The following is a 27,209-nucleotide window of genomic DNA, read 5'->3' as shown; positions in this document are numbered from 1 at the left end:
GGTTGTGTTTGCAGGTTGAGATTCTACAGCCTGAAACAACAGGGTGCTGATGGCAAGTGGCTGGTCTGAATCATGCTTTTCCTTTCAGTGCATGTGTTCTGGGAGTTGAGTGAAGAAACTGGCTAAGTGTGATGAATGGCAGCTTAGGAAGTGAAAGAGAAATTCAGTCTGAACTCCTGTCTGATGCCCTGAGTGAATCCAGTCCCTGCCAACCTCCCCCCTCGGCTCCCCATAGTCTGGCCTCACTGGCCTGCTTCCTGCACCCCCAGCACACCCAGCCGTCACCTGCCTCAGGGCCTTTGCACAGGCTCTTCCTCCGCCTGCCGTGCTCTCCCAACGTGCCCTCACCTACCTGGGCAGTTCTCATTTTTTAGGTCTCTGGGAGAATGTCCCCTCCTCAGAGGGCTTCTCTGTCGGCCTCATCTCATCACCCTATTTTATTTCTTATTTCTTTCATACTGCTCACCTGTAGATGTCTGCTTTTCTTCCTCTCGTCTCCCTGGCTAGAAGGTGATCTCCACGAGGGCAGGGACCTTGTCTTACCAACCACTGACTTACCAGGACTTAGCACAGTGCCCAGCTCTGAGTGGGGCGTCCCTGAACATCTGTGGTGGGAAGGCGGGCACATGGGAACAGACGGACGGAAGAAGGTCTATCAGCCGACTGGAGTTGCCGTCGCAGAGCGCCGCAGACTGGGAGGCTTCAACAGCAGAGCCTTCCTGTCTCACAGCTCCGGAGACCAGAGTCCTAGATCAAGGTGTCGGCAGGGCCGGGCTCTTCTGAGGTCCGTGAGGAAAGATCTGTCCCAGCCTCTCTCCTTGGCTTGCTGGTAGCTGCCTTCTCTCTGTGATTCATGTCACCTTCCCGCTGCATGTGCCTGTGTCCAGAACCCCTCTTTTTATAGGGACACCAGTCACATTGGACGAGGGTCCATCCACTCTATTGACCTCAATTCAATTTAATTACCTCTTGAAAGAGGCTCTCTCCAAAGACCATCACATCCTGAGATACTGGGGGGTTAGGACTCCAGCTTAGCAGTGGTGGGGGCGTAGGTTCGGTGCGTAGCAGAAGACGTGGAAGTAACTGCGGGCACAGGCCCTAGAGCTGCCAGGGCCTGGTGGGGACCCCTGGCTCACTCACTGCAGCCAGCCGGGCCAAGGCGTCCACGCGGATGCTGTCCTCCAGTGGTGGCAGGGAAGGTGACTATGGTCCCAGGCCCCTTGGCACAGCCCTGAGCCCCTGCAGGACACAGGGCACGTGGCTTTGATCAAAGCTGGTAGGGAACTGAAGAACCGAGCCATAAAATCCTGGACATCAAATACTGTATGTCAACTATACTTCAATAAAAAAAAATATTTTAAATAAACCAAAACCTGTACAGCACATCCCTATAAATCCCCGTGGACGTCCGTGTTTAGTGGTGACCATGCCTGGACGTCTCCTGTGGTGCAGAAACATGATTCCCTCTGAAGCCACTCCTGAGGGGAGACAGTCCCAAGCAAATACAGTTTGTTTAAACAGCATAAAAAAGCAGCCGGCGAAACCCTCAAATGGCAATAGAGGGGTACCGTGCAGGGCCAACAGCCTGTGGACACAGTTAAAGGTGGAGCCAGTGGGGAAGTGCTTATGATAAATGCTAAAGCAGGTCGCAGAGTTACACACCCACCGCAATGTGAAGAGCCGTGTGTGCAGACACGTGGGGACCGTGCACAAGGGATGATGTCAGAGCTGTAAAGTGCGGGTGCCTCTCCTCTTTCCCAGATGACCCCCAAGGTCGTCATTTCACTTCTGTCAGTTCAAAGGCAGTGGGTGGGTGACAGGAGAGCCCTGCTGGGTGTCTCAGCTCTGGAGTGGAAGGATGTCACCCCTCCACACCCACAGCCTGGGCAGCACCTGTCTGAGACGCTGGGACCAGCAAGGCAGCGCAGAGCCCAGACGTGGTTCCCTGTCACCCCTGCAGGCTGCTCGGACAGAGCGCCACAGACTGGGGGCTCGGACGACAGACATTCGTTTCTCACAGTCCTGGGGGCTGGAAGCCCAGGATCAAGGCCCTGGCAGACTCAGTGTCTGGCGAGGCCCTGTGGCCCCAGGTCATAGATGGCTGTCTTCTCGCTGTGCCCTCCATGGTGGAAGGGGCCAGGGAGCCCTCTGGGGTCTCTTTTGTAAGGGCGCAACCCCACTCAGGAGGGCTCCACCCTCATGACCTCATCACCTCATCACCTCCCAAAGGCCCCGCCTCCTAATACCGTCATTTTGAGGGTCAGGATTTCAACATATGAATTTGGGGAGATGGAGGGGACACAGACATTCACTCTGTGGCATCCCCTATAAGCACAGCCCATAATATTTTTGCTTTGTTTCTTCCCTTCTGTTGAACTAAACTAACAGTAATGAGTGAACTCAGAGACAGGGCCAAAGTAGAGAAGGATATGAACATGGTGTCCACTATCAGTCTATGTCCATCGCCTAACTGGGTAATTTCTTTTATTGAAGTATTGTTGATATATTGTATTGGCTTTAGCTATATAACAAAGTAATTCAAGAATTAAATATATTACTAAATGCTCACCATGACACAGTTACAATCTATCATTATACAAAGATATTAAAATATTATTGACTATATTTCCAATTCTGTACTTCCATCCCTGTGACTTATTTACTTTATAATTGGAAGTGCGCGCCTCTTCATCCCCCGGTTTACCAGTCTCACCCATCCTCCCCCTGTTCCCCATTGCTGACCACCAGTCTGTTCTCTGTGTTTATGAGTCTCATTCCATTTTGTTTGTTTATTCATTTGTTTTTTTAGGTTCCATATCCAAGTGAAATCATATGGTATTTGTAATTCTCTCACTTATTTCACTGAGCATAATACCCTCTAGGTCCATCCGTGTTGTTGGCGAATGGCAAGATTTCATTCTTTGTGTGGCTGAGTAATATTCTACATATACACCACATCTTCTTTATCCATTCATCTATTTATGGACATTTTGGTTGCTTCCATATCTTGGCTATTGTAAATAATGCTGCCATAAACATAGGGGTGCATATATCTTTTCAAATTAGTGATTTTGTTTGCTTCAGGCAAATTCCCTCAGGTGGAATTGCTGGGTCATATGGTATTTCTATTTTTAGTGTTTTGAGAAACCTCCATACTATTTTCCATATTTGACTGAACCAATTTGCATGCCCACCAACAGTGCGCAAGGGTTCCCTTTGCTCCACATCCTCACCAATTGACCTGTTATTTGTTGTCTTTTTGCTTATAGCCCTTCTGACTGGTGTGAGCTGATGGCTCGTTGTGGTTTTGACTGGCATTTCCCTGATGAGTAGTGGTGCTGAGCATCTTTTCTATTAGCCATCTGTGTGTCTATTTTGGGAAAATGTCTATTCGGGTCTTCTGCCCAGTTTTTAATCAGATCTTTTTTTTGGTGTTGAGTCGCATGAGTTCTTTATATATTTTGGATATTAGCCACTTACCAGATGTATCACTTGCAAGTATCTTCTCCCTTTCATTTGGCTGCCTTTGCATTTTGTCGATGGTGTCCTTAGCTGTGCAGAAGCTTTTAGTTTGATGTAGAAGCTTGTTTATTTTTGCTTCCGTTTCCCTTACCTAGGGAGAAATAGCCAGAAGAACAATTACTAATGCTGACGTTCAAGCATTTATTGCCCATGTGGGAAAATAAGCTCAGCAATGTCACACAGCAGTAACAACAGAGGGCTGGTACAACTCAGAACAAACAACAAAAGCCTGCCACAGGGTGCTCAAGTCTGGGGTGACCATGGGGTGGGGAAGGCAGGGCAATCAGTGTGTCCCCACACCTGGTTCTGCTGCAGCGTCACCATCTCAGGAGGAGCCAACATTTCCCTTCTAACCATACACAGCAAAAACCTAGACCCCAGCAGTGACTCCCCACATCTCATTGCCCAGCAAATCCTGTCTGCTTCGCTTTGAAATATTAACAAGCTTGGAATCCTACATCTTCCTACCTCTACTGACTCTGCCCGGTCCAGCCACCATTCCCTCCTACCTGGACAGTCACCATCTTCACTGGGCTGGCAGCTTCCACATTTGCCCAGTCTGTCAGGAGATCCTGATAAAACTGAGACAGCTCACGTCCTCCTCTGCTCAGAGCCCTACCGTGGCTTCCGGCTCACCTGGAATAAAAGCCGACATCTTCACCGTGGCCCCAGGCCGCCCACTTTATGTGGATTTGTGTAATACTTATACATGTATATGTTTATCTTTATGAAATACAATAAAAAAGAATAGAAAGTGGAAAAAAGAAATGAAAGAATTTACTGCCTATGTTTTCTTAGGCAGAATAAAGGTGCAAAATAAATGCTTATAGAACAGCTATAGTCACACAATCTAAGAAACCTGTACCTGGTGTTTCTGTCCACACACAAGAGTGTTTGGCCTGTCTGTTCGCATGTTTCTAGCTTTCAGAAGACGTTGGCATTTGTAGGCCAAGTAAAGGGAGGAGGAGTCTATGAATTGATGGTGATCAACCTACTTCTCATTTATGTAACATGTTTATCGTTGGTTCCCTGTGCCAGGCACTGTTGCAGGCACTAGGGAAATGGAAGCTCCTGCCTTGCTGGCACTGTATCCAAGTAGATGCAGACAGACAACAAACACAGGAAAATAGGTAATGTGAGATTCGGGGAAAGCATTTCCGGAGAAGCAGCAGTGCGATCTGGACCGGGCCCGGCTGGTCGAGGGGCAGAAGGAAGAGCAGTGCGGCCGTCTGTGGGGTCAGGAGCCGCAGCGTGCGGGGCAGCACGAACAGCAGGCTGGAGCCCAGATGGCTGGGGCCTCTGCCCTCGGGAAAGCCGCCTCCACCTCACCCTACCCGGGCCTCGCTCTCACTGGTGCTGTGCAGAGGCCTTGGGAGTCAGGCAACACGGCAGCCCGAAGGTAAGGAATTCGGCTTTTATTGTGTTTAGGGAGGGGAAATCTCGGAGGGCCTGTGTAAAGGAGTCTGTGACTATGTAAGAAGTGACACGTCAGGAAGAAGGAGGGGATACAGGAGAAGCCTTTGAAAGCTTTCGAAATGGCCCGGCCAGGAGAGGATAGCTCCTTAGAACAAGATGGGACCCATGTGAGCTGCACTTTGAGGATAAAGTCAACAGCACTTGTTTAGAAACAAGACGTGGAAGGTGAAATAAAGGAAGAAATGCCTGCCAGCTCTTTGGCCTGGGCACTTGCCCACAAGAAGGGCACTGAATGAGCCGGCAAAGACGAGAGGGGGCAGTATGGGGAGGAGCCACAGATTCTGTGGCCTCCAGGGTTCATATTAAAACAACCATGAATGATTAAACTGATACCTTTTGCTGTTGAGCATGTTACCATTTACAGAGCCCCTGCTCATCTATTATCATAATTGATTTTCACAAAACCCTATGATTTCAGAGCATTTGTTCCTATTTGCAGCTTGAGGAAGTCAAGGCCCAGAAAAGACAACTCTCATACACTGACGGAGATCGTGGGTTCATCGCGGGTTTGTTTCTTACTTCATATAGTGAATACAGCCACCATCGTGCTCGCCCAGCTCTGGATGCTAGCAAGGGGAAGGGGGAGTCCTTGTGTGTGTAACTGACCCACGTTTAAGTATATCGGCTAATGTGAGCCCCAGTGAGGCTCACGTGATTCTATTTTACCAGCTCGGAGTAGGTGACTTCAGTAACTGAGCTGTGAGATGTGCTGTCCGCTCAGGCAGCGGCAGCCCCATCAGCGGAGGCCACTTTATCTGCTGGGATTCTCGAAGCTCCTGCTGGCCTCCCGTCAGCACCAAGCACAGCCCGGAGGCGGGGAGGGCTGGGGAACGCTCGCCCCCTCAAAGCTCGCCAGGATGGTTGTTTTATCCCCCCTTATCTTTCACCTGAGCATAAGGATTCAAATAGAAATTATCTCATGAATGGGCATCCTTAATCCTCTGGTTGACTAGTTCATCTTGAAATTCTGGTGTCATTTGAAAATCCCTATAATTTAGTGAAATTGTTATTGAAGAGTCACGTAAAAGAAAATAGGACATAAAGCTGATGAAAAAGATGGTGAGATCAAGCAAAGCAAGGTATTAGTCAATAAATGTGAACAAGGTATGGTGCTAAACCATGAATGGGATAGATTATAAAATGCAGTTACAGCCTCAGTGTGCTGGTCGTGGGACAAAAAGATAGGAAGTTATGGAATGTTTCTAATATAAAGTTCGTTTATATAAATTGAATATTATATATTATATAAATTGACTGTGAAATTTAGATTCCCAGCATCCCAAAGAGAGGAGACACTGTTTGTGCTAAAATGCACAGTGATGCCAAATGCCACCTTCAGTGTGTCCTGGGTATTCTCCAGAGCTCTGATTTGTAGCATTTTTCAGTCCCTGTTTCCTGAGACTCTTCTGTATTTATGTCAGTGTAGAGCCACAAAACTACAAATTTGTATTAATACAACACGTGGTTGCTAGCCCCTGGGGAGGTTATTAAGGGTAGAAGCATTCCCGGCAGATCATGAATACCAACTCACGCTCATTGAATGAATGAAGGAGCGAGCGAAGGGATGATATGAGAGATGTTTACAAAAGCAGATAAAAGATGACATGTGTCTCATAATATATTATGCTAGGATTGTTAAACCAAGAGTGTAAATGAAGGCATTCGGTGTTAGCTTTTCTCAATTCCCAGTAAATTTAAATAAGCTGAAGCTCAGAATTCTGTCAACTTTAAACTTTTCTCCTAGGAGTTTTCCTGAAACACTTATGGCCTGTGTAGCAAACTCTAATGCAAACTGGTGTGTCATCTAATACAATGTAATTTACGGTGCTCCGCCCGGTGACTCTTGGGGCTGACCAGCTCTTCATCATGCTGCTCTAGAAGTCTAGAGAAGGTAGTGACTGTTGCCAATTCAACTTTCCAGAAAGGATATGAGGGGCCGTAGAGGGGGAGAGGTGTCGGGAGAGACCCGGCAGATGGGAAGGATCTGGCCGCTCAGAGAAGGAACAACTGTCAGCAATTTTTGGAAGCCACATGGCAGCGTTCAGATACGGCGCCCTCAGCTCTGAGGCGGTTCGGGAAGGTAAACCGTCAAGTCCAGTTACGGGTACTTGTGAGGCTCTGGTTTGGGAACTTGGCTTCATGAGGATAGAGGAGGTAGTGATGAGTGATCAGCAGTCGGTTCTAGGGACGGACAAACTTGGGGTGGGTGACTTGGACTTCTGTTCTTAATCTGTCTACGCCTCAGCGTTTCCCTCTATAAAATGGGGACAATAATGAAACCTGCGTTATCGGACTGCTGTGAGGATTCAGTGAGATAATGCCGGGCCCACCACAAACATTCATGCTTTATTCTGATCACAACATTCCGTAAGCTCAGTTATAACGGATGAAACGGAGACTCATAAAAGCAAGTAACTTACACCAAGAGATCTAGTTGTAGGTGAGCCTAGATATGAACCCAGGTGCAAAGGCCGCGGTGGAAGTTGTTGCTAAAGCAGAGAAATGCTGACCGGCAGCCGCAGCAGGCCTGCGGCCGAGGGAGCCGGGCAGCCCGGAGGAGCACCCGCGTCACACTGCTGGAGGCTGGCTCTCGGGACATCAACACCCCGAGGCCCCCACGTCTCCTGCGCCCCCCAGGGTGTGCTGCGGGGAAGTGCCTGGGCAGCCGTGGGCAGATGGCTTCCTCCCAGGCCAAACTCAGAATGAGAACAGGGTACAGACTGTCCCACCTTCCCCTTAGTGACCAAGTGCTTGCTGAGGGATAAAGCCTTTATTCTCTACAGTGATTGCAGGATGCGTCCCCTCGGCATTCAGAGCACAGAGGCCCCACGTCCTGCGGGCTCCGAGGCAGGGCAGGAAGCCCACATGCTGGGGGCGTGTCTGGAGCCAGCAGGCCCAGGAGGTCAGAAGGTGCCCAGTGAACTTAGTGGCAGTTCTCCGCACTGCCCCTGGTGCACTGCATTAGGTCCCTAGCGAGGCAGCTCCGCAATTATCCGCGATTGGTGACAGCACGCAGCTAATGAAGCCCAGATCAGAGGTTTGATCCTTGAACCAGGCTCCGTCATTTTACTAGGACCACGCCTCGTGGTGTGTCCACACCAGGCTGCGGGGGTCACAGGCCTGGAGGGGAAAGGATGTAGCACGGGGGGCAGCGGGGGGCTGCAGAGCTGCGGCTGGCTTTGCATCCTAGCCCTTCCTCTCCCTGGCCTGGGACAGGCAGATGACTCCCAGAGCCCCATTCCTTCGTCTGTAAAACAGGCACATCGTGAGGATGACAGGGAACATCACCTACTTAAAGAGATTTGCACAGCGCCCGGGAGATGGGAGGCTCTTCCTGCATCTTCTCCAGCACAGCAGCTATGACCCTTCAGCGTACGCGAGCTCCAGGAACATTCGAGACCCAGGGTTAGGAGCAATGTTTTTCCGTAGAAAGCCAGCACTGCGGGCACAGAGGGTAGTGCAGGAGCCCTGAGAAGACAGCGAGGCAGTCACCAGCCCACACACCACGCCGGGCCCGGCTGGGCCAGATGGGCCCCCCCACTTGGCTGTGAACCCCTCACCTTGCTCAGCGAGGAGATTACTCTCAGCAGGGTGCTGCACCTCCCCCCCTTTCCGTGGCTGTGCCTCTCATTGCAGTGATTATGTATGCAGCCCAGAAAGTGGGGGCACCTCGGGAGTGCAGCCCCGGCCTCTGCGCTGCCATGACAACCAGCTTCCCAGCAATCACCCCTAATAACGGCCGCACACGCACACTGTCTCCCACCTGGGCAGGGGCTCCTCTGGGAGCTGGAGCTTCTCTCGGAGCAGCTGCACAGAGCTGCCTCCTGGGCACAAATTATTAGAGAGACAGAGAAAAAAACAGGGAGATTAGGAAGCTCTCACCTGTGAAGCACCGAGCGGGCCCGGCAGCCCCGGAACCCTGCCCGCGTGTGCCGGGATCCCACTGGCTCCAGGAGTTTGTAATTGCCCAGCAGGAGGCCCGAGGACCACGGATGCCTCTGCCGCTCGCCCACGCACGGAGAGGGGTGCAGCGGACTGAGGGGCCCAACCTGAGCGCTTGTAAAGCTGGGCCTCGCGGTTCCCAGACCCCGTCCCCAGGCCCCTGCCCGGACGCCAGCTGCTCACACATCGTCTTGTCTGGACCGGAGACGCCTCCCCTTCACTGCTGCCTGCTGGAGAGAACGTGCTCCTCCGATCACTATCTTTCCAGAATGGCAGTTCTCAAAAAGGCACCAGCCCCGCATTGCCAATAAATGAGTAGTCCTCGCACGGGAAGCGCACGCAGGCCCCCCAGTTAATGAACGATCACTGGATGTCAGTCTAATTTTGGCCTTTAGACGGGCAGGTGAGCCCTCAGCCCAGCACAGGTGCTCCCATCCCCTCTCTTTCCATGCCCGATCCTAGCGGAGGCCCCTTCACAAGGAGGACCCGCCCCCAGAGCTAGTGGGCCCTGCGGTGCTGCCCTCGCTCAGGGAGCACGCGGTCCTCCGGGTCCCAGCCTCTCCAGGCCTCCGTCTCCGCAGCTGGAAGTGAGGCCTTTCGAACCCTGTACAATGCCGGGCAGGTGACACGGGCGGCTGTTATCACTGAGGCTGCCCTGTCTCTGGGACCCACTCCCTGGACTGGGAGAGCTGAACTCCTTGTGAATTCTGAACAATTATGTATGTATTTTAAATAACAGGGAGAGATATGGAGGATGGCCGAGTTAACCAGTAAGAGGAAGGAAGGGATGGATGTAGGGGGCTGAGGTGATCTAAGAAGGCTTCCTGGAAGAGACAGGAAGTCCTGAAGGCGGAGGAGTCAGAGAAATGGAGGCAGAGGTAGGCGGTTCTCTGGACTGACTGTGTTCCCCCACAAATTCATATGTTGAAATCCTAACTTCCAGGGTGGAGGTATTAGGAGGCGGGGCCTTTGGTAGGTGATTAGTTCATGAGGGTGCAGCCCTCCTGCATGGGATTAGCGCCCTTATAAAACAGGCCCCCATCACTCCTCGTGCTCTCTGCACCCACCATCTGCAACCCAGAAGAGGGGTCTCGTCAGATCCTGACCGTGCGGGCCCCCTCCTCACAGACTTCTGCCTCCAGAGCTGTGAGATGTTCCCAAGACAGCCGGTGTGTGGTATTCTGCAACACGGCCCAAGCTAGACACGAGGTAAATGAGCATAGATCAAGTCCAGCACCTGCTAAAGTGCCCCATAAACATCAGCCATCATCATTACAGCAGCAAACCAGAAACGATGAACTACAGCCCACATGGCTTACAAGTTAATTGGGTCACACACTAAAAATTTTTATTAGTCGCTAACATTGAAACATCAGGATTCCTAAAAAGAATTTAGACTTGACAAATAAAATTGGCTCTCCTGGACTCACATTCCTGCATGGCAGCCATCAGCTGGAGTGGAGTGGAGACTGCCCCCTTTCTAGCGTGTGGTCACTCTGGTTTGCCACAGTCCCTACCACTCCCTGTTGTGTACCCTGTGGGCTTCTCTTTCCCCAGAGGCAGGAGTGGAATATCTGAGCAGGAGAGGAGTGGGCAGTAATGCTGGAGCGCTGCCTTAGGGCCTGAGTGCCACGTCAAGGGTGTTGGGACTGTGGCTGTTGGCAGTGGGGTCACTAGAGACGTCTGAACAGAGACGGCATCGCTCTGGGGAGAGTCATGCACACACGGCAGAGTCACATGCAGTTCCGTTCTGCTGAATCCTGATGGTCCCCGGACCGCTTGGCTTGCTCTTCCCCTGCAGCCGCTGTGTTCCAACCTCTCTGGGCTGTGGCAGCAGGAAGGCAGGAGGAGAGGGAGACTGAGCTGTGCTGGTCCCCCAGCTGCCTTGGAAGCAGTGACCCTGTCACGGACCAGGTCCACAAGCCGCCCGCTCCGGCCTGCTTTCCATGCCGGCCGTGAAGGAGCGGCTGCCGACAGGAAGCTCCAGGGAGAGAGCTGCCACTGAGGCCTGGGGAAATGAGAGCTTCCCAGGGTCAGGGAGGCTCGTCAACACTGCCCCCTCCCCTTGTTGATAATGTGGGGAAACAGGAGTAGCAATTTCCTGCTGCTGCTCTAACAAATTGCCTACCACAAACCGAGTGAATTCAGTGACCTTGAGCAATACAAAATTATCTTACTGGAGGTGCTGGAGGTCAGACATGCACAGTGTGTCTCACAGGCCTGAAAGCCAGGTGCCTGCAGGGATCTGTTTTTTCCTGGAGGTTCTACCGAGGACCTGTTTTCTTCCCTGCCCCAGATTCTAGCCCAGCCCCCACGCTCCACTGGGCTCCTGACCCGCCTCCCGTCATCAGAGTCAGCAGTGGCCCTCGAGTCTCTCCCACATGGTGTCACTGCAACAGTCCCTCTCCTTCCTCCTTCCTTCACTTAGAAGGACCCTGGTTACCCGGGGCACATCCTATGATCCAGCATCTTCTCTGCATTCGAAGGTCAGGTAATTGGCGACCTTAATTCCCCTTTGCAGTTACTATAATCACGGGTCCTGGGGATTACGGTGCAGGCATCTTTGGGGCAGGGACCCTTATTCTGCCTACCACAGAGGAAATCAGCAACTTTTCTTCCTTTAAAAAAAAAAGCTCCAGAAATGAGAAGTGTGCAGGCCCACTCTTTGTTGAAGGAGGTCCCAGGGGGCACAGAGGCCTTACCTGTCGTGCTCACCCTAGCCTATCAACGTGCCTTACACCTGTCAGGCACTCAGTATGCCTCAGTTGAACGGGGTGTGGTGCTAGTACAGGCAGACCTCATTTTATTGCACTTCACTTTATTGCATTTCACAGACACTGCATCTTTTCACAAATTGAAGGTTAGTGACAGCCCTGCATTGAGCAAGTCAATCAGCACCATTTTCCGACAGCATTTGCTCATTTTGGGTCTCTGCATCACATTTTGGCAATTCTCACACTGTTTCACATGTTTTCATTATTATTACATTTGTTATGGGGATCTGTGATCAGCGATCTTTGATGTTACTTTAGTAATAGTTTTGTGGCATCACAAACATGCCTATGTGAGACAGCAAACGTAACAGATAAACGTTGAGTGTGTTCTGCCGGCTGCACTGACCAGTCATTCCATCCATCCCCTTCTCCTCCAGCCTCCCTGTTTCCTGAGACAACAGTGTTGAAATTAGGTCAGGTCAGTTAATAACCCTGTGTCCATGTGAACTCTTAAGTGTTCAAGCGAAAGGAAGAATCCTCTCTCTCACTTTAAATCAAAGCTAGAAATGAATCAGCTCAGTGAGGAGGGCGTGTTGAAAACCAAGCAAGGCTTCTTGCACCAGTCAGCCAAGCTGTGAGTGCAAAGGAAAAGTTCTCGAAGGAAACGAATCGTGTACCTCCAGTGAGCACATGAATGATAAAGTGAAACAGCCTTCTTGCTGATCTGGAGAAAGTTTCAATGATCTGAATAGAGCAAACCAGCCACAACGCTCCCTTAATTCAAAGCCTAATTCAGAGCAAGGCCCCCAATTCTCTACAATTCTCTGAAGGTTGAGAGGGTGAGGAGGCTGCAGAAGAAAAGCTTGAGGCTAACAGAGGCAGGTTCATGAGGCTGAAGAAAAGAAGCCATCGCTGTAACATCACAGTGCCAGGTGCAGCAGCAGGTGCTGATGTAGCAGCTGGACCAAGCTCAGACAGTGAGTGGACGTGGCTATACTGGACAGAAGAGTCACCCATGTACATGAAACAGCTTTATATTGGAAGATGATGCCATGTAGGACTTTCACAGCTAGAGAGGAGAATGGCCACAAAGCTTCAAGGGACAGGCTGATACTCTTACTAGGGGCTGATGCAGCTGGTGTGACTGTGAGCTGAAGCCGGTGCCCACTGACCATCCCAAAATTCCTGAGGCCCTTAAGAATGATGCTGAACCTACTCTGCTTGTGCTCCGGGGATGGAGCACCAAAGCCTGGGTGACAGGACATCTCTCTATAACCAGGTGTACTGAGCATCTTAAGCCCACTGTTGAGACCTACTGCTCAGAAAATAAGATTCCTGTCAAAATACTGACCATGCCCCTGGCCCCCCAGGCGCTCTGAGGGAGGTGCACGGTGAGATGAATGGTGTTTTCCTGCTGCTCCCACAACAGCCATTCTGTAGCCCACAGGTCAAGGAATAATTTCCACCTTCAAGTCCTATTATTTAAGAGGTACATTTCATAAAGTTACACCTGCCATGGATAACGATTTCTCTGATGGATCTGGGCAATGTAAGTTGAAAACCTTCTGGAAAAGATGCACCCCTCTAGATGCTATTCAGAACATTCCTGATTCATGAGAAGAGATCAAAATATCAACAGAGCATTTGGAATATTAACAGGAGTTTGGGAGGAGTTGATTCCAACCCTCACGGATGACTTTGAGGGGCTTAAGACTTCAGCAGAGAAACTAACTACAACTTGGGTGGAAAGAGCAAGAAAACTCAAGTGGAGCCTGAAGATGTGATTGAATGGCAGCATCTCAGGATAGTGGGTGAGGAGTTGCTTCTTACAGATGAGTAAAGAAAGGAGTTTCTTGAGATGGAATCTATTCCTGGTGAAGAGACAGTAAATATTGTTAAAACCACAACAGAGAATTCGGAGCATTACATAAACTTAGTTGATAAAGCACCAGCAAGGTGATGGACTCTGATTCTGAAGGAAGTTCTGCTGTAGGTAAAATGCTACCAAACAGTATGCGTGTATCTCATGCCACAGAGGAAAGGTCACGGCAGGAAAAGCCAATCAATGAAGCAAAGGTTCCCTGTACCTTAGTTTAGAAATCGCCACGGCCACCCCAGCCATCAGCAGCCTCCACCCTGATCGGTCAGCAGCCGTCGACATCAAGGCAAGAGCCTCTACTAACACAAAGATTGCGGCTCTCTCAAGCTCAGACGATGGTTAGCATTTTTAGCCATAAGTATTTTTAACTAAGGTAGTTACATCTGTTTAGACATAATGCTATAGCACACTTAGTAGACTACAGTATAACATAAGCATAACTTTTATATGCACTAGAAACAAAATAAACCATACAATTTGCTTTTCTGTGATGTTCATGTTATTGCAGTGGCTTGGAACTGGACCCACAACATCTCTGAGACGTGTCTGTATTTCTTGGCTTCTGACCACGTGCCAGGCACGGCACTAAGTGTTTTATCTGCTTTTATCTTTTTTTATTCTTATAACCATGTAACATGAGAATCGATATCCATGTTTTAAAGATAATGAAGCTGAATCTTAGAAAGGTATCAGAGGGGTGACAAGGATAGTACAGCCCGTAGATGGTAGGGTGCGAGGTGTGGCCCAGGCATGTCTCACTGCACCATCCATCAACTCCTCCTGTGCCAGCCTGACAGACCTACCCGAGGAAGGCCACCCACCGTTTACTGAGCCATGATCCCACCCTCCAGCCCTTCCACGTGATCTCTCTGCCAGCAGTCCTGGGATCCCCCCAGAAGGTATTCATCACATCGAGCATTTGCATCTGCTGACTCCCCTGTCTCGCTTACGAGGTACCTTTCTTAACCCCCAAATGTCATTCTCAGGCGTCAGCAGACTATGGTCTGCAGGCCAAATATGGCCCACTGCCTATTTCTGTCACCTTTGGTGCAGAATAAGGTTTTTGCATTTTTTGTGTACAAACAAAAATCAAAAGAACTATACTGTTTCATGACACTTAAAAATTAGATCAAATTGATATTTCAGTGCCCATGAATAGACCTTTATGGGAATACATGCTCGTATGACTGCTTACATACTGGCTATGTGCTCTCACTGCAAAGGCAGAGCTGTGTAGTTGCGACATGGACCCTCAGTGCCTGAGATGTTGACCACCAGGATTTTCACAGAAGCTCTCTGGCCTGCAGTCTCTCCGGGGCTTACTGATCATTCAAGCGTCACTTACTAAGCCTTTGCTGATCACACCAGCCCAGACGGCACCACACCAGACTGTCCCATCATTTCTCACCCCTGTGAGTTTTTGCTCTGGTTTTTTTCTGTCTGAAAAAAGTTTTTGACTCATGTATTTCTTAACTTTGAATGATTATTTATTAAAAGGCGATATTTTTGAAGTATAATATATGCAGAAATATTCTGAGAAAAGTTACACCAAAAAAAAGGAGCCAGTGTAACCTCTTCTGGGGTCCCCGCTCATCCTCCGTGGCGCCATGCGCCGTGTTGCCAGTGTTCCCCGGTGAACAGTTATTTGTTGAATTAACACAGGGTGTGTGAAAAGCCATCCGCTAAGGCTGGGCGACTGGGCTTCACGGTCCCCGCCTCTGACTGTTCCCAGGATCCAAGTTCCCAGTCTCCAGCCATGTCTGCTACTGCCATCAGGCCCTTGGTAGTACAGTGGCTGCTGATTACATGTGAAACTGCCTCTCTGTCTGTCCTCCGCTGGTGAGAGGCCAGCAGTACCAGTCTGCGGGCGTTCCTACCCTCCACGGGAAAATTACTGGCCGTTTCTCTCGTTGGGAGAAATCACCGGGTGTGTCTTCTCAACAGTACAATTACCGGCTGCATCTCAATCGCTACGCCTCTTCCCTCCAGGGGCAAAACTGCTGCCTGCATCTCTCTGAAGGAAAATTGCCCCCTGCCTCACTGTCGGAAAAGCGCCCCTTGTGCCCCCATTAGGGGGAAATCGTCACCCGCTTCTGCAGACAGAGAAGCGGGCCAGCTGTGCTTCTCCGCAGAAGACCTGTCAGCAGAAGGGAGCGATTCAAAACCCCGCGCGTGATTCTGACGCTGTGCCTTCCTCGGCGCGAGCAAGCCTTCTCCTCGCCCTGCCTGCCTGCCCTGCCTCCCCTCCCGTCCCTCAGCCTCGGAGCCAGGGTGGTGGTGACAGTGTTCGGCACTGGCCGAGATGCACTTGTCCCAAGGAGGGCGCAGCTCAAATGGTAGCCCAGAGACAGGCCATGGCGTGTCTGTGCTACAGCCCAGGGAGAAGCCCAGGCATCGGTGTGACCGGTGCTAGGCCTGCACCCTGGTCCCACGGGAAGCCACCCAGGCTGGTGGACTCGCGCCCCCCCGGCTGGCTGTGAGTCCCCGGGCCCCCCGCTGAGTGCCGAACCCGGGATCTGTGCCCACCACCCCCTGGAGGGTGCGCCCTCCTCCCACCCCTGGGACAGATGGGGGCAGGGATGCCCGCAAGCCGTCAGGCCGCCTGTCCAGGGCTTCGTGACTCGCAGGCAGCTGGGCTCGACCTCTACCCAGGGCTCCTGGGCTTGGAACCACGGACCTCTCAGAGGGCATGGCGGCCCCGGGATGGTGCAGAGGGGCCCGTTCCTCTCCTGCCCTTCAGTCCACGCGGGTCCATGCACGGCCCCGAGGGGCAGGGCGCTCAGCAGCCTGGGCCCCAGTCCCCCACGGCACGTCCTCCTGCCCGCGGGGTGCCCCCATGCCACCCCTGTGCGCCCCACCAGGCCTCCCCCAAGCCGGCCATTTGCCTCTGACCCCCCCCCTCCTGTCTGATTCCAGCCCATCCCTGGGGTCCTGGGGCCCCATTCAAGTGTTTGGGCCTCTGAGGGCCCGCAGGTGGCCGGGTCCATGGGCAGGGTCAAAGTGGCCGTGCTCAGCCGGGGCCATCACGCTCCTGGGGGATATTTGGCCATACCCGAAGCCATTTTTTAATTGTCACAAAACCAAAATTTAGTGGACAGAGGCTAAGGATTTTGCCAAACATCTACAATGCCCGACAGCAAAGAACTACCTGGCCCCCAAATTCAATAGTGCAAAGGTTCAGAAACATGGGATCCTAGATTAAAGAATGGTGTGTGTGTGTGTGTGTGTGTCTGTGTACACACATACATTTTTTTTTTACCTGCAGGACTTTTTAGCACCTTTAATAAGCTAATTGGGTTACCAACCCGCATGAGTAGGAATTTGCCAAGCTGGTTGGGCCTCAGGATCTGGCACACCTGATGTGTTCTGAGTGTGGCGCAGAAAGCACTTTGGGAAGGCGTTAGTGAAGGGAAACGGAAAGATAAAAGCAGGGGAATTCCTAGATCTTATCATCTGAAACGCGGGAGGGACCCGGCAGGCAATCCTACCACCTGCGTGTTCTAGACAAGGAAACCGGGCCACAGAGTTGGCAGCTGCCCAGTCATTTACATGCGGGGCAGTATGATGGGTTAAAAGCACAGGCTGGAAGCAGACGGAGCTCAAATCCTGGCTTAGCCCCCTGCCAGCTGGAGACCCTCGTACCTCAGTTAGCAGATTGGACCCGTGTGTGGAAATAACATCGTCCATGAATATTGAATAAGTGAATGCATGTCAAGCACACAACACGATCGCTCAACACATACTATTATGAAGGGCCGGCTAATCTGAGTCCAGCAAGGACCCCACCCAGCACCCCCGACTCCCAGCCTAATGATCCTTCCAGTATCCCGTGGTGAGCACAGGAGGGCGGAGGAGGGGCAGAGGCGTGGAAGTGTGGCAGCACAGGGACGCCTGGACCGTGGGGGCCTCTGACTGGACTCTTGGAACGAAGGCGCTACACCAACAAAGCAGTAACAGGCTGGTGTGGAGGCTGTGTGAGAGGCAGACAGGCGGTAGTCGAGACCCATCTCTACTCAGCAGCTGTGCAATCCTGGGCAAGTTACACAACCTCCCCTGGTCTGTCTCGTCTATAAATGAGGACAGTATGAGTCCCTTCCTCCTAAGTTTGAGTATACATGGGATGATGTGCGCAAAGCTTGAGGACTGAGGATGGCAGGAGATTCGTTGCTGTTTCTCCTGTCATTGGGGGTCTCTGAGACCCTGTTGGTGGAGCGGACACATCCACTGGATGGGCCCCAGGCTGTACGGGGCCCCCGTCAAGGCCGCTTCCTCACAGAGGGAGCAAAGCCCATTTTCTCTCTGCCATGGTTCTGTTCCTTTGGTCTCTTGATGTCTTGATTAAAACTATAGTTGATGTACAGGTGTACAACATAGTAGTCCAACAATCATGTACATTAGTAACTGCTCACCACGGTAAGTGTAGTTACCCCCTGTCGCCATACAAAGTTACTGCAATATAATTGACTACACTCCCTATGCTGTGACTGACTCAATTTACAATTGGATGTTTATACCGCCCGATCCCCTTCACCTATTTTGCTGATCCCCCCACCTCTGTGCCCTCTGGCAACCACCAGTTTGTTTTCTTGTATCTTGATGTCTTTGTTTTCTAGAAACTGGTTGGCAACCATGTAGGTCAGCAGGATTCCTGATGCCAAGCCAACGGTATCCAGAAGAAATACAAATTTTCATGTGTCTCAAGGACTTAAATTGGAGGTGAATAAACCATTCCTTAGCTAGGTTCCTAGTTTCCTTCCAGGGCCTGATTAGTTTGTAGGTATTTTCATTTAAAAATTAAAATTAAGTTTGTCAATACTTACTCATTTAACACGTATTTACAGAGTACCTCCTATGTTCCAGAGAATAGCACAGAACATAACGGACCAAAGCCCCTGCTGTCATGGAGCTCGCATTCCGTTCTGTTAGGGGAGACCTGACGTATTATATGTGGATGCATGTGACCTCAGGGAGAGGGACAGTGGCAGGAAAGGCTGTCCCCGTGCTGACAGGCCTCAGGTATGAGAATCCAGGGACGAGAAATGAGGGTCTAGGGTTCTGGAGGTGAGGGTCTTGACAGGATCATACAGTTCTGGGGTCTAGATGAAGTGCATAAAGAGGGACAAACTTCCAATTATGAAACAAGTCGCAGGGAAGAAAAGTACAGCATAGCGAATATAATCCATAATAGTGGAATATCTTTGTATGTCAACAGAAGGTAACTGCCGTTCCTGTGGGGAGCATTTCGTAATCACGTAATTGTGGAATCACTGTGTTGTACACCTGATATAATATACTATTGTCTATCAGCTATACTGAAAAAAAAAGGTCCTGGTATCATGAGTGATGGTATCATGAGCCCTTGGTATAGACGCCATGTTCCTAAGCATTTGAAATGGATTCATTCGCTGAAGGACTTTGGCTGCGTAAAAAGATAGAGTAGGACCGGCCATCATCGAGAGCCCTTTCATTAGTTTTCTTCTAATTAACACACAAAAATAGTGTGATAACAAGTAAAAAAAAAAAAAAGAGGCTTCCTGCTTTACAATTCCACGATTCTATGTAGATTCTACCCTAGTATCTTCTCGCAGCATCTAAAATATGTGCCACGAGGTAGAATTGCATCATAGTTAAGAACAAAGACTTTGAGGTCAGACAGACCTGAATGCAAAATCAGCTGTACTTCGGTCTAGCTGTGTTGTCCTTGAACAGGTTAGAAAACCTGTCTGTGCCTGGGTTTTCCACATCTATAAAATAAGGAATCATCATTCCTACATCATAGGATTGTTGAAAGGATTAAATGAGATAAAACATGGAGAGCACAGGGCTTACACTATAATAAGCTTCCCATTAACAGTAAATATTAAACCCTATTAAATGTTGCTGAATGAATGAAGAGAATTCATGGACTTGATATTGAGCCTTGGCTATGCATAGACACGTCATGAACTGCAAAGTGCTGTGCTGGTTAGGTATCTGTATCTATACCCTGCCCTCTGTGTCCTGAGTGAATAGTGGGCAGGTGATCAAAGAATTGTCTTCCTTCCTCTCACCTCTGTCTTCTGGGGCTGTCATCTTGAGACTACAGTGTTGCTGTGCTGACTTCCCAATATGCCAAGGTTTGGAGAATAGATTCCTAGGTATGACCTTGCAAACATTCTTTATGTCATTTAAATAGTTACAGATACTATAGTCCTTGATCCCAAATTCTCAGTCTTTTTTATTTAATTGAAGTATAGCTGGCTCACAGCAGTATATTAGTTTCAGGTATACAACATAATGATTCAAGTTGTATACATTACTACATGCTCGCCACCATAAAGTAGTTACCATCTGTCACCAAAGTACTTGCAATATAATTGACTATACGCCCTATGCTGTCCTCCTCATCCCTTGTTTATTGTATAACTGAAAGTTTGTACCTTTTTTCCACGTCACCTGTTTGACCACCAGCAGTAACCCTCCTCTCTGGCAACCTGCCAGTTTGTTCTCTATGAGTCTATTTCTATTTTATTGTTCTTTAGATTCCATATGTAAGTGAAATCATATGGTATTTGTCTTTGCCTGACTTATTTCACTTAGCATAATACTCTCTAGGTCCATCTGTGTTGTTGCAAATGGCAAGATTTCATTCTTTTTTGTGGCTGAGTAGTATTCCACTGTTGTATATATTGGCATCATCTTTATCCATTCATCTATAGATACTTAGGTGGCTTCTGTATCTTTGCTATTGTAAATAATGCTGCCATAAACATAAGGGTACATATGTCTTTTCGAACTAATGTTTTTTTCTTTGGGTAAATACACAGAAGTGGAATTACTAGATCCTATGGTATTTCTCTTTTTAATTTTTTAAGAAACCTCCATACTATTTCTCACAGTGGCTGTGCCAATTGACATTCCCACCAGCAGTGTGTGAGGGTCCCCTTTTCTCCACATCCTCACCAACACTTGTTATTTCTTGTCTTTTGGCTGGTGGCCATGCTGACTGGGGTGAGGTGATATCTCACTGTGGTCTTGATTTGCATTTTCCCTGATTAGTGATGCGGAGCATCTTTGCATGTGTCTGTTGACCATCTGTATGTCTTCTTTGGGACAATGTCTATTCACGTCCTCTGCCCTGTATAATCAGATTGCTTGTTTTTTTGGTGTTGAGTTATATGAGTTCTTTATGTATTTTGGATATCAGCCCCTCATTGGATATATCATTTGCAAAAATCTTCTTCCATTCAAGGGTTGCCTGTTCGTTGTGTTGGTGGTTGTCAGAGTCCTGATGAATGAAGTGTGATCGGCTAATACAGAGGCACTACATGCTAATGATCATTACAAATAGCGACTGACATTTATTGAGGACTTACCGTGTGCCAAGCAACACACATCTCCATTCTGTAGCTGGGAAAACTGAATCTCCCAGTAGTAAACAAAATGTGAACAGCTGGTCAGTGACAGAAGGAGTGGACTCCCTCCAGAGCACAGCTGGCTAAGCCCTGTCCACCTACTGCCTCCAACTGCCCTTGCAGGGGCCCCAGGGCGTCCACTCCTCTCTCTGTGGAGATGTTTGCATGGGGTGTTCCTGGGTCCCCAGCCCCAGTGAAATCACCTTGAATAGAAACTAATGTGAAAATCGAATTCTTAACTATGAGGATACCAGTCAGAGTCATTAATGCTCAGTCGAAGTCCATGAGGTAAGCATGTGACTAAGACATGGGGTCGGAGACTGTAATGAGCGCATGTGTTTCTGCAGCAATGGGCTTTTTAATTATCGAGTTCAATTCTGATTGATCGGGTGTTTCATTCTCTTAAATGGTTCTGTAAAAGTTAGTATTTTGGCTTGTGGTTTAATACGGCAAGGTTTGAAAGAGAACTGATTATATTCTTCGGTTTTCTTCCTAGAATTTGACCCTGTGTGAGTGTGTTGAGCGGGCGGGAAGGAGGAAGCTCTGGCAAACGAGTTAAAGTAGCTGCAGGCTGGTGTTTGGTTCGGTGTGATATGAAATTGTGATACGAACACGTATTGAGTGAAACCATACTCAATTATAATTATCACAGGTCAGAATGATCATGTGCCAGCCAATGTCATACATGCCGAGCACAGAGAAGGCAAAGAATTCATTGATTTAGCAGGGTTTGGTTCCAATCAACAAATATTTATTTATCATTTGTATGCAAGACTCTCAGTACAGAGATAAGAAAGCGAAAATCCTGTCCTCAAGAAGCTCACATCCTAGCTGAGATGAAACAAAGACACGGACTGTTAAATAATAATGTGAGAAAGAGGAGTTCATGTGAGAATAGCCAGGCCAAATGTGATGGGGCTTCAGAGAAATTATCATTTGGGGCTAAAATAACATGGAAAAGATGAGGCATTTGAATCAAGCAGACTTTGAATCAAGAAGGAATGATTAGGCAGAGAACAGAAATGGGAGACATCAAGATGTATTTTCTACATCCAGTCCGAACCGGAGACATTGAGGATTAAGGTAGAAAGACAAGGCAGCTGACGGTGGGCTCAGATATCCAACTGAGGTACCGTGCCTTTATTCCCTGTAACTGAAAATCCGCTGAGGCTACTGAGAGATGTGAGTGTCTAGATATCAGAGCACACAGAGAGTATACACGGAAGACATCACAGCCACAGTTTACTAATGAGACTGAGGCACAGAAAAGCTAAGTAACTTGCCTGAGGTCACAAAGCTAGTAAATGGCAGCCTGACCTTGACACAAGGCAGCAAAGCCCCACTATTCAACACCATGATCCAAGAACTATGAAAAAACTGTATGTGAAACGCACACAAAAACCTGTATGTGAATGTTCATAAGCAACGGTATCCATAATAGTCAAAAAGTAGAAACAACCCAAATGTCCATCAACTGAGGAATGGATTGACATTCATACAATGGATTATTATTCAGCCATAAAAAGGAAGGAAAGACTGAGTCATGCTTCAACATGCTGAACCTTAAAAATATTATGCTAAGGGAAAGAAGTCAGTCACCACCACCCCCAAAACAAAACATGATTCCACTATGGGAGGTTTCCAGAAAAGGCAATTCCACAGAATAAGAAAATAGACAAATAGTCACCAAGAGCTACAGGAGTAGGGAATGGGAAGTAACTGCTAATGGGTATGGAGTTTTTTGGGGAGGGTTTGGTGGAAAAGTTCTAAATTTAGAGTGTGGTGATGGCTGCACGACTATGTAATTACATCTCAAAAAAGCTATAAAAAGAAGTGTTTCCAAGGTGACTCTAGGTTTCGGTATGTGCAGTGACACCCGGAGACCAGGGGACATGCGAAATGGAGTTGGACGCATAGACCTGGAGCTTGGAAACGGTCAGTGCCAGATCTCTGGCTGGGACAGGTCCCATGCCAGTGTTCCCGTGAGAAAGAAAATACCGAAACCAGCTTTCTCTGCTGCCAGGGAGCTGACCGTACCGTTAGCAACTCACTTACCTTCTGCAGAGTCCAGCCCTACTCCACGTTAGACTGTTGGTTTTCTAACTGGTCCAAACATGGGCGAGTCCGTTGATACAGAGGTGCTAATTTCGTCTTGTCTCGCTTTTGTTTTGCAGTTTTTGAAGAGCCGGAAGATCCCAGCAACCGGTCGTTTTTCTCTGAGATCATCTCTTCGATTTCGGATGTGAAGTTCAGCCACAGTGGGAGGTATATCATGACCAGAGACTATCTGACCGTTAAAGTCTGGGATCTCAACATGGAAAACCGCCCCATCGAGACTTACCAGGTACAGACCACCAACCACCCAGAAGTATACGACCACGTCCTCTGGGCTTGTGGGTCAGCCTCTGCCTGCGGAGGCTCACAGAGCAGCTGAGAAAAGGCGGTGCATCCTGACAGAGTCGGCAAAATGGCACAGCCTGGAAGCAGATTGGAGTTCAGACAAGGGTGCATATGAAGGGGCTAGAATTCGATTCAACCTGTATCTGCTGAGCACTTGGTGTGGGATGGATGCAGTATAGGCAGAGACATGAGAGACAGATGGCCTGTCTTTGTGGAACCAGCTGACTGGTGGAGAAGCCAGGTGAAGAACAGGGCACTGAGTAGGTGGTGGCACAGAGGGGGTATTGCGTGCCATGGGAGCACGTGCAGGGACGGCCAGCCTGGTGAGAAAAGCTGTCCTGAAGTAGTGACCGCAAAGCAGAGTCTTAATGGTTGTGAACTAGTCAGAAAAACTGCATTCTTAGGAGTATAGTATATTCAAAAGCCTGGAGTGAAGAGAATGATTTCTTAATGTGGTGTGTTCAGAAAGGAGATCTTTACCACTTGAATATAGAACTCGGAGGCAGAAAGAGGGGCCTGCAGATGCAGGTCCTGAAAACGTAGGTTAGCTTATTCTGCCTTTCGGCTGGGTACAATGGAAAGCCCCGAAAAGGTTTTGCGCAGGAAATAATAGTCCCTTTTTTGCTTTTTGCCTTGTGTTGCGTGGTGCGGTTTGCCAAGCAGACGGAAGGAGGTTAGGTTGGAGATGGTGGCAGTTTTGCTGAAATGGTGACATGCAGAGGGAGGGAGAGTCAGCATGGAGGGTCTGTGAGGGCGCATTCGCTGCTTAAATGTGGAGGGAAGACAAATCAGGCTTCAGCTTAAGCACTGGCTAGATGGCTGGTAGGTTCACCGAGAAAAGCAACCGAGGAGAAGCCCTGTTCAGGGGGACTTTCTGAAGGTGAAGAGTGGACTTAGAGGCAGAAGGGATTTGAAGAAGTGAATTCCAGACAGAGGTACAACGGGAGCAACGATCGAGAGACAGGGATACACTGGTCTTATTTCAAAATATGATGTGTCGGGTTAGTTAAAAAGAAGTGGGGAAATTCAGACAGAGGGATCTGACATATTTTTTTCTTGAGGCATAACTCACAGGCTGTAACATTCACCCTCCCAAAGGGTGTGCTCGTGTACTCAGAGTCGTGGCACCGTCACCGTCATCTCGTTCTAGAGCATTTTCATCATTGACTAACACCTGAAAATGAACATGCTGATTGTGCTGGAAAGTAGAAACTAAATAGTTACAGAGTTATTGCCACATTCTGGCGAGGGTATTGTAATGGAGGCAGCCGGATTCTTGACATGTTTCCAAGGTAAATCCAACAGGATTGGATGACGGCTTTGATGTGGGTTGTAAAAAGGAAGGCACCGAGGATCACTACAAACCAGAAAAGAGGCCACTTCATGTAGATGAGGAAATCGAGTTTGGTTTTAGCATGTTGAGCCAATGAAGATCCAGAAATGGCTAGGAGACAGCTCGGTGTGAGACCAGATATATCTAGGCAGAGGAAACAGATTTGGCGAGAGAGCCTGGAGAAACATGCCTGTGAGGTGGGAGGAAGATGGGGGGGGTGTCATGGAGCCGCAGGCAGGAGGGTCGGCTGCCCCGGGCTGTGGCTGGACCGAGCAGGAAAGGACTGAGCACCGACCGCTGGCCTGGGTGCTGCGGGGATCACGGTGACCTGAATGAGAGAGGAGTAGGTAAGTCGGTGTGAATCCTGCCCACCTCCACGGCCCAGCTCCTAGCACCTGCCCCCACGCTCTCCTCCCAGCCCTCACCCTCAGCCCAGGGCTACCGCCGGCGCAGGCGGTCCCTTCCAGCTGCACAGACATCTCACTGCAGAAGGGAGAGCAGCGCGGACGGGACCCCGAGTTGCGGGTGGTACTGACCGAGGCACGGCCTGCCGGAGAACCCTGACTGGGGAACGTAGCTGCATGGCAGCAAGAGCAAGTCATACTTTTATTTTAGGGGAAGGCTTTTTAGAGCAAGGCTAGTTTCAGAACATAGCTAGCTCGCTGTGACCTGGAACCATCAGATCGTGGTTCTCAAACCAAGTTCATCTAGTGGTAGACTTGGAAGCCTTCATAGAACACCAAGAAATGGATCAAAGCACATGTGTTGAAATGTCACAAATTTTAACTTATTGTTTCTTTAGATGGAATATTTCAAAGCAATTTCATTAAATGTACACACTATAACAAAGATGGTGCATAAACTCTGAGTGTCTAGAACATCGTTGAAAAAGATTCTAAGGCCCAGTCCCACGGGAAAGAATAATCAATGACAATTAACCAGTTACTAATGCCTGGCCTGGGAAATGAGTAGCGCTCCTGCTGTGTATTTTCATGCATGCGTCAAATGACATCAAGCATATTTCCATGAATAATAAGCTGTAGACTTTAATATTATTAGCTATTTAGAACAGCGTTTGGCAAACTACAACTTGTGGGCCAAACCACCCTCCATCTGTTTTTATAAAAATAGTTTTATTGAAACACAGCCACACCTGATCATTCACATCTTGTCTGTGGCCGCTCCCATGCTACAGCAGCAGAGTGGGGCACACCGGACGTCCCACAGAGCCTAAAACATCTCCCATCTGACCTTTTACAGGAAAAATTTGTCAAGCCCTGAAATATAAGAACCGACCACTGCAGTCCGCTCTCGCCGGGCCTCCCGAGCAGTCCGTCAGTCACACAGCGCCAGGCCCCCGCAGGCTCATGACTGGGGAACCACGGTTCTGGGGGGCTCAATTTTGTGCCAGGATGGCCATACACAAGATAACAAGATGAGTTTTAAGTCCTCCCTCGCTCTGCTGTCTACGTGTTTCTCATAAATATGTCTTAGTTTATTCTCTCCTCCCATGGAGAAGGGTCCATCTCATTTGCCTAAGTTTTTTTTTTTTAACAACAGAACATAAAGACAATATACCCTCATAGCTGTTCTGCTAAGTCGGAGGCAGGCGCAGGAGCTTCCCGGAGCTAAGGTGCTGGGGAGGAGAACATGGTTCAGAGCAGTAGTTCCTCCTGACTTTGGTCTTTCAAGAATTATCTCTAGAGTTCTTGGCTATGTAGTTGTTGTCAATGGACCCACGTTTCCAAAGCACATGTTTTGATACTTACTTCTCACCCATGATGTTTCTACAAGACAAAATGCCAAAGGTGAGTGGTCAGGGAGGGTTCGTAAAGAGAAGACACACCCAGCCGGGCCCTAAAAGGCCCACCACCGCCCTATTTATTGACCTTACTGCTCTGCCTGTCAAAATCCTAATTATTTTTAAGACAGTATTTGGTACTCCACCTACCAAAAACAAAAGGAAGCGTGGGTCATTATAGTGAAATGAGGTTATTCCTTCCCCTTTCTATAATTTTACAATTTCTTGACCATGGGCAGACTCTGAGAAGTCCTGCATCATAGAAACCTGTTTAACCGAGTGTTCTCAGAACTGGTTTCTCCTCAGAACACGCATGCCTATGCCGGGCCTTAAAAGTGTTCCATGCCGGAGAATACGAAGGAGTAGGGGGAGATGGAGCTAAAAATAAGGATCTATTTTGCTCATCTTTTTCTTGCAAAAAATAGGAGCGCTGGACTACTAGAATGGCAAATCTGCCTTTCATTGCCCACTGGGCCGATTCCCAGCTCGGCATCCTTGCCCCTCAGAAGCCCCAGCCTGGCCTCCTGCTAGTGCATGGGGTACCGGAGCAGGTGTCAATGATAAAGACAAGAACAGGGAAAGACCAGGACGGGCCCACGCTGACCCAGAGGCCAGGTCGGCTCTGCACCTGTCTTTTAAATAAAGTTCATTGGAACCCAACCCCCACTCGTTTGTCTCTGTGCCCTGTATGGCTGCTTCTGCATCACAAAGGTAAAGCTGAGCAGTTCTGACAACAGCCATATGGCCC

The 27,209-nt window shown here is 49.1% G+C and overlaps 1 protein-coding gene across 3 annotated transcripts in view; it reads left to right on the top strand.

The window, feature by feature from the left end:
* PPP2R2B (protein phosphatase 2 regulatory subunit Bbeta) overlaps nt 1-27,209 on the top strand; it is a 391,816-nt gene that overhangs the window by 358,807 nt on the left and 5,800 nt on the right. For all 3 annotated transcript variants that reach the window (XM_073221952.1, XM_073221953.1, XM_073221954.1), the window contains one exon: nt 23,102-23,271. In XM_073221952.1, the coding sequence (XP_073078053.1) occupies nt 23,102-23,271 (170 nt within the window). The remainder of the gene's footprint in view (nt 1-23,101; nt 23,272-27,209) is intronic.

This window comes from Manis javanica, chromosome 14 (assembly GCF_040802235.1).
Source record: "Manis javanica isolate MJ-LG chromosome 14, MJ_LKY, whole genome shotgun sequence".
Lineage (NCBI taxonomy): Eukaryota > Metazoa > Chordata > Mammalia > Pholidota > Manidae > Manis > Manis javanica.
The sequence above is the reverse complement of the archived record's forward strand: the minus strand, read 5'-3'. Positions and strand labels throughout refer to the sequence as shown.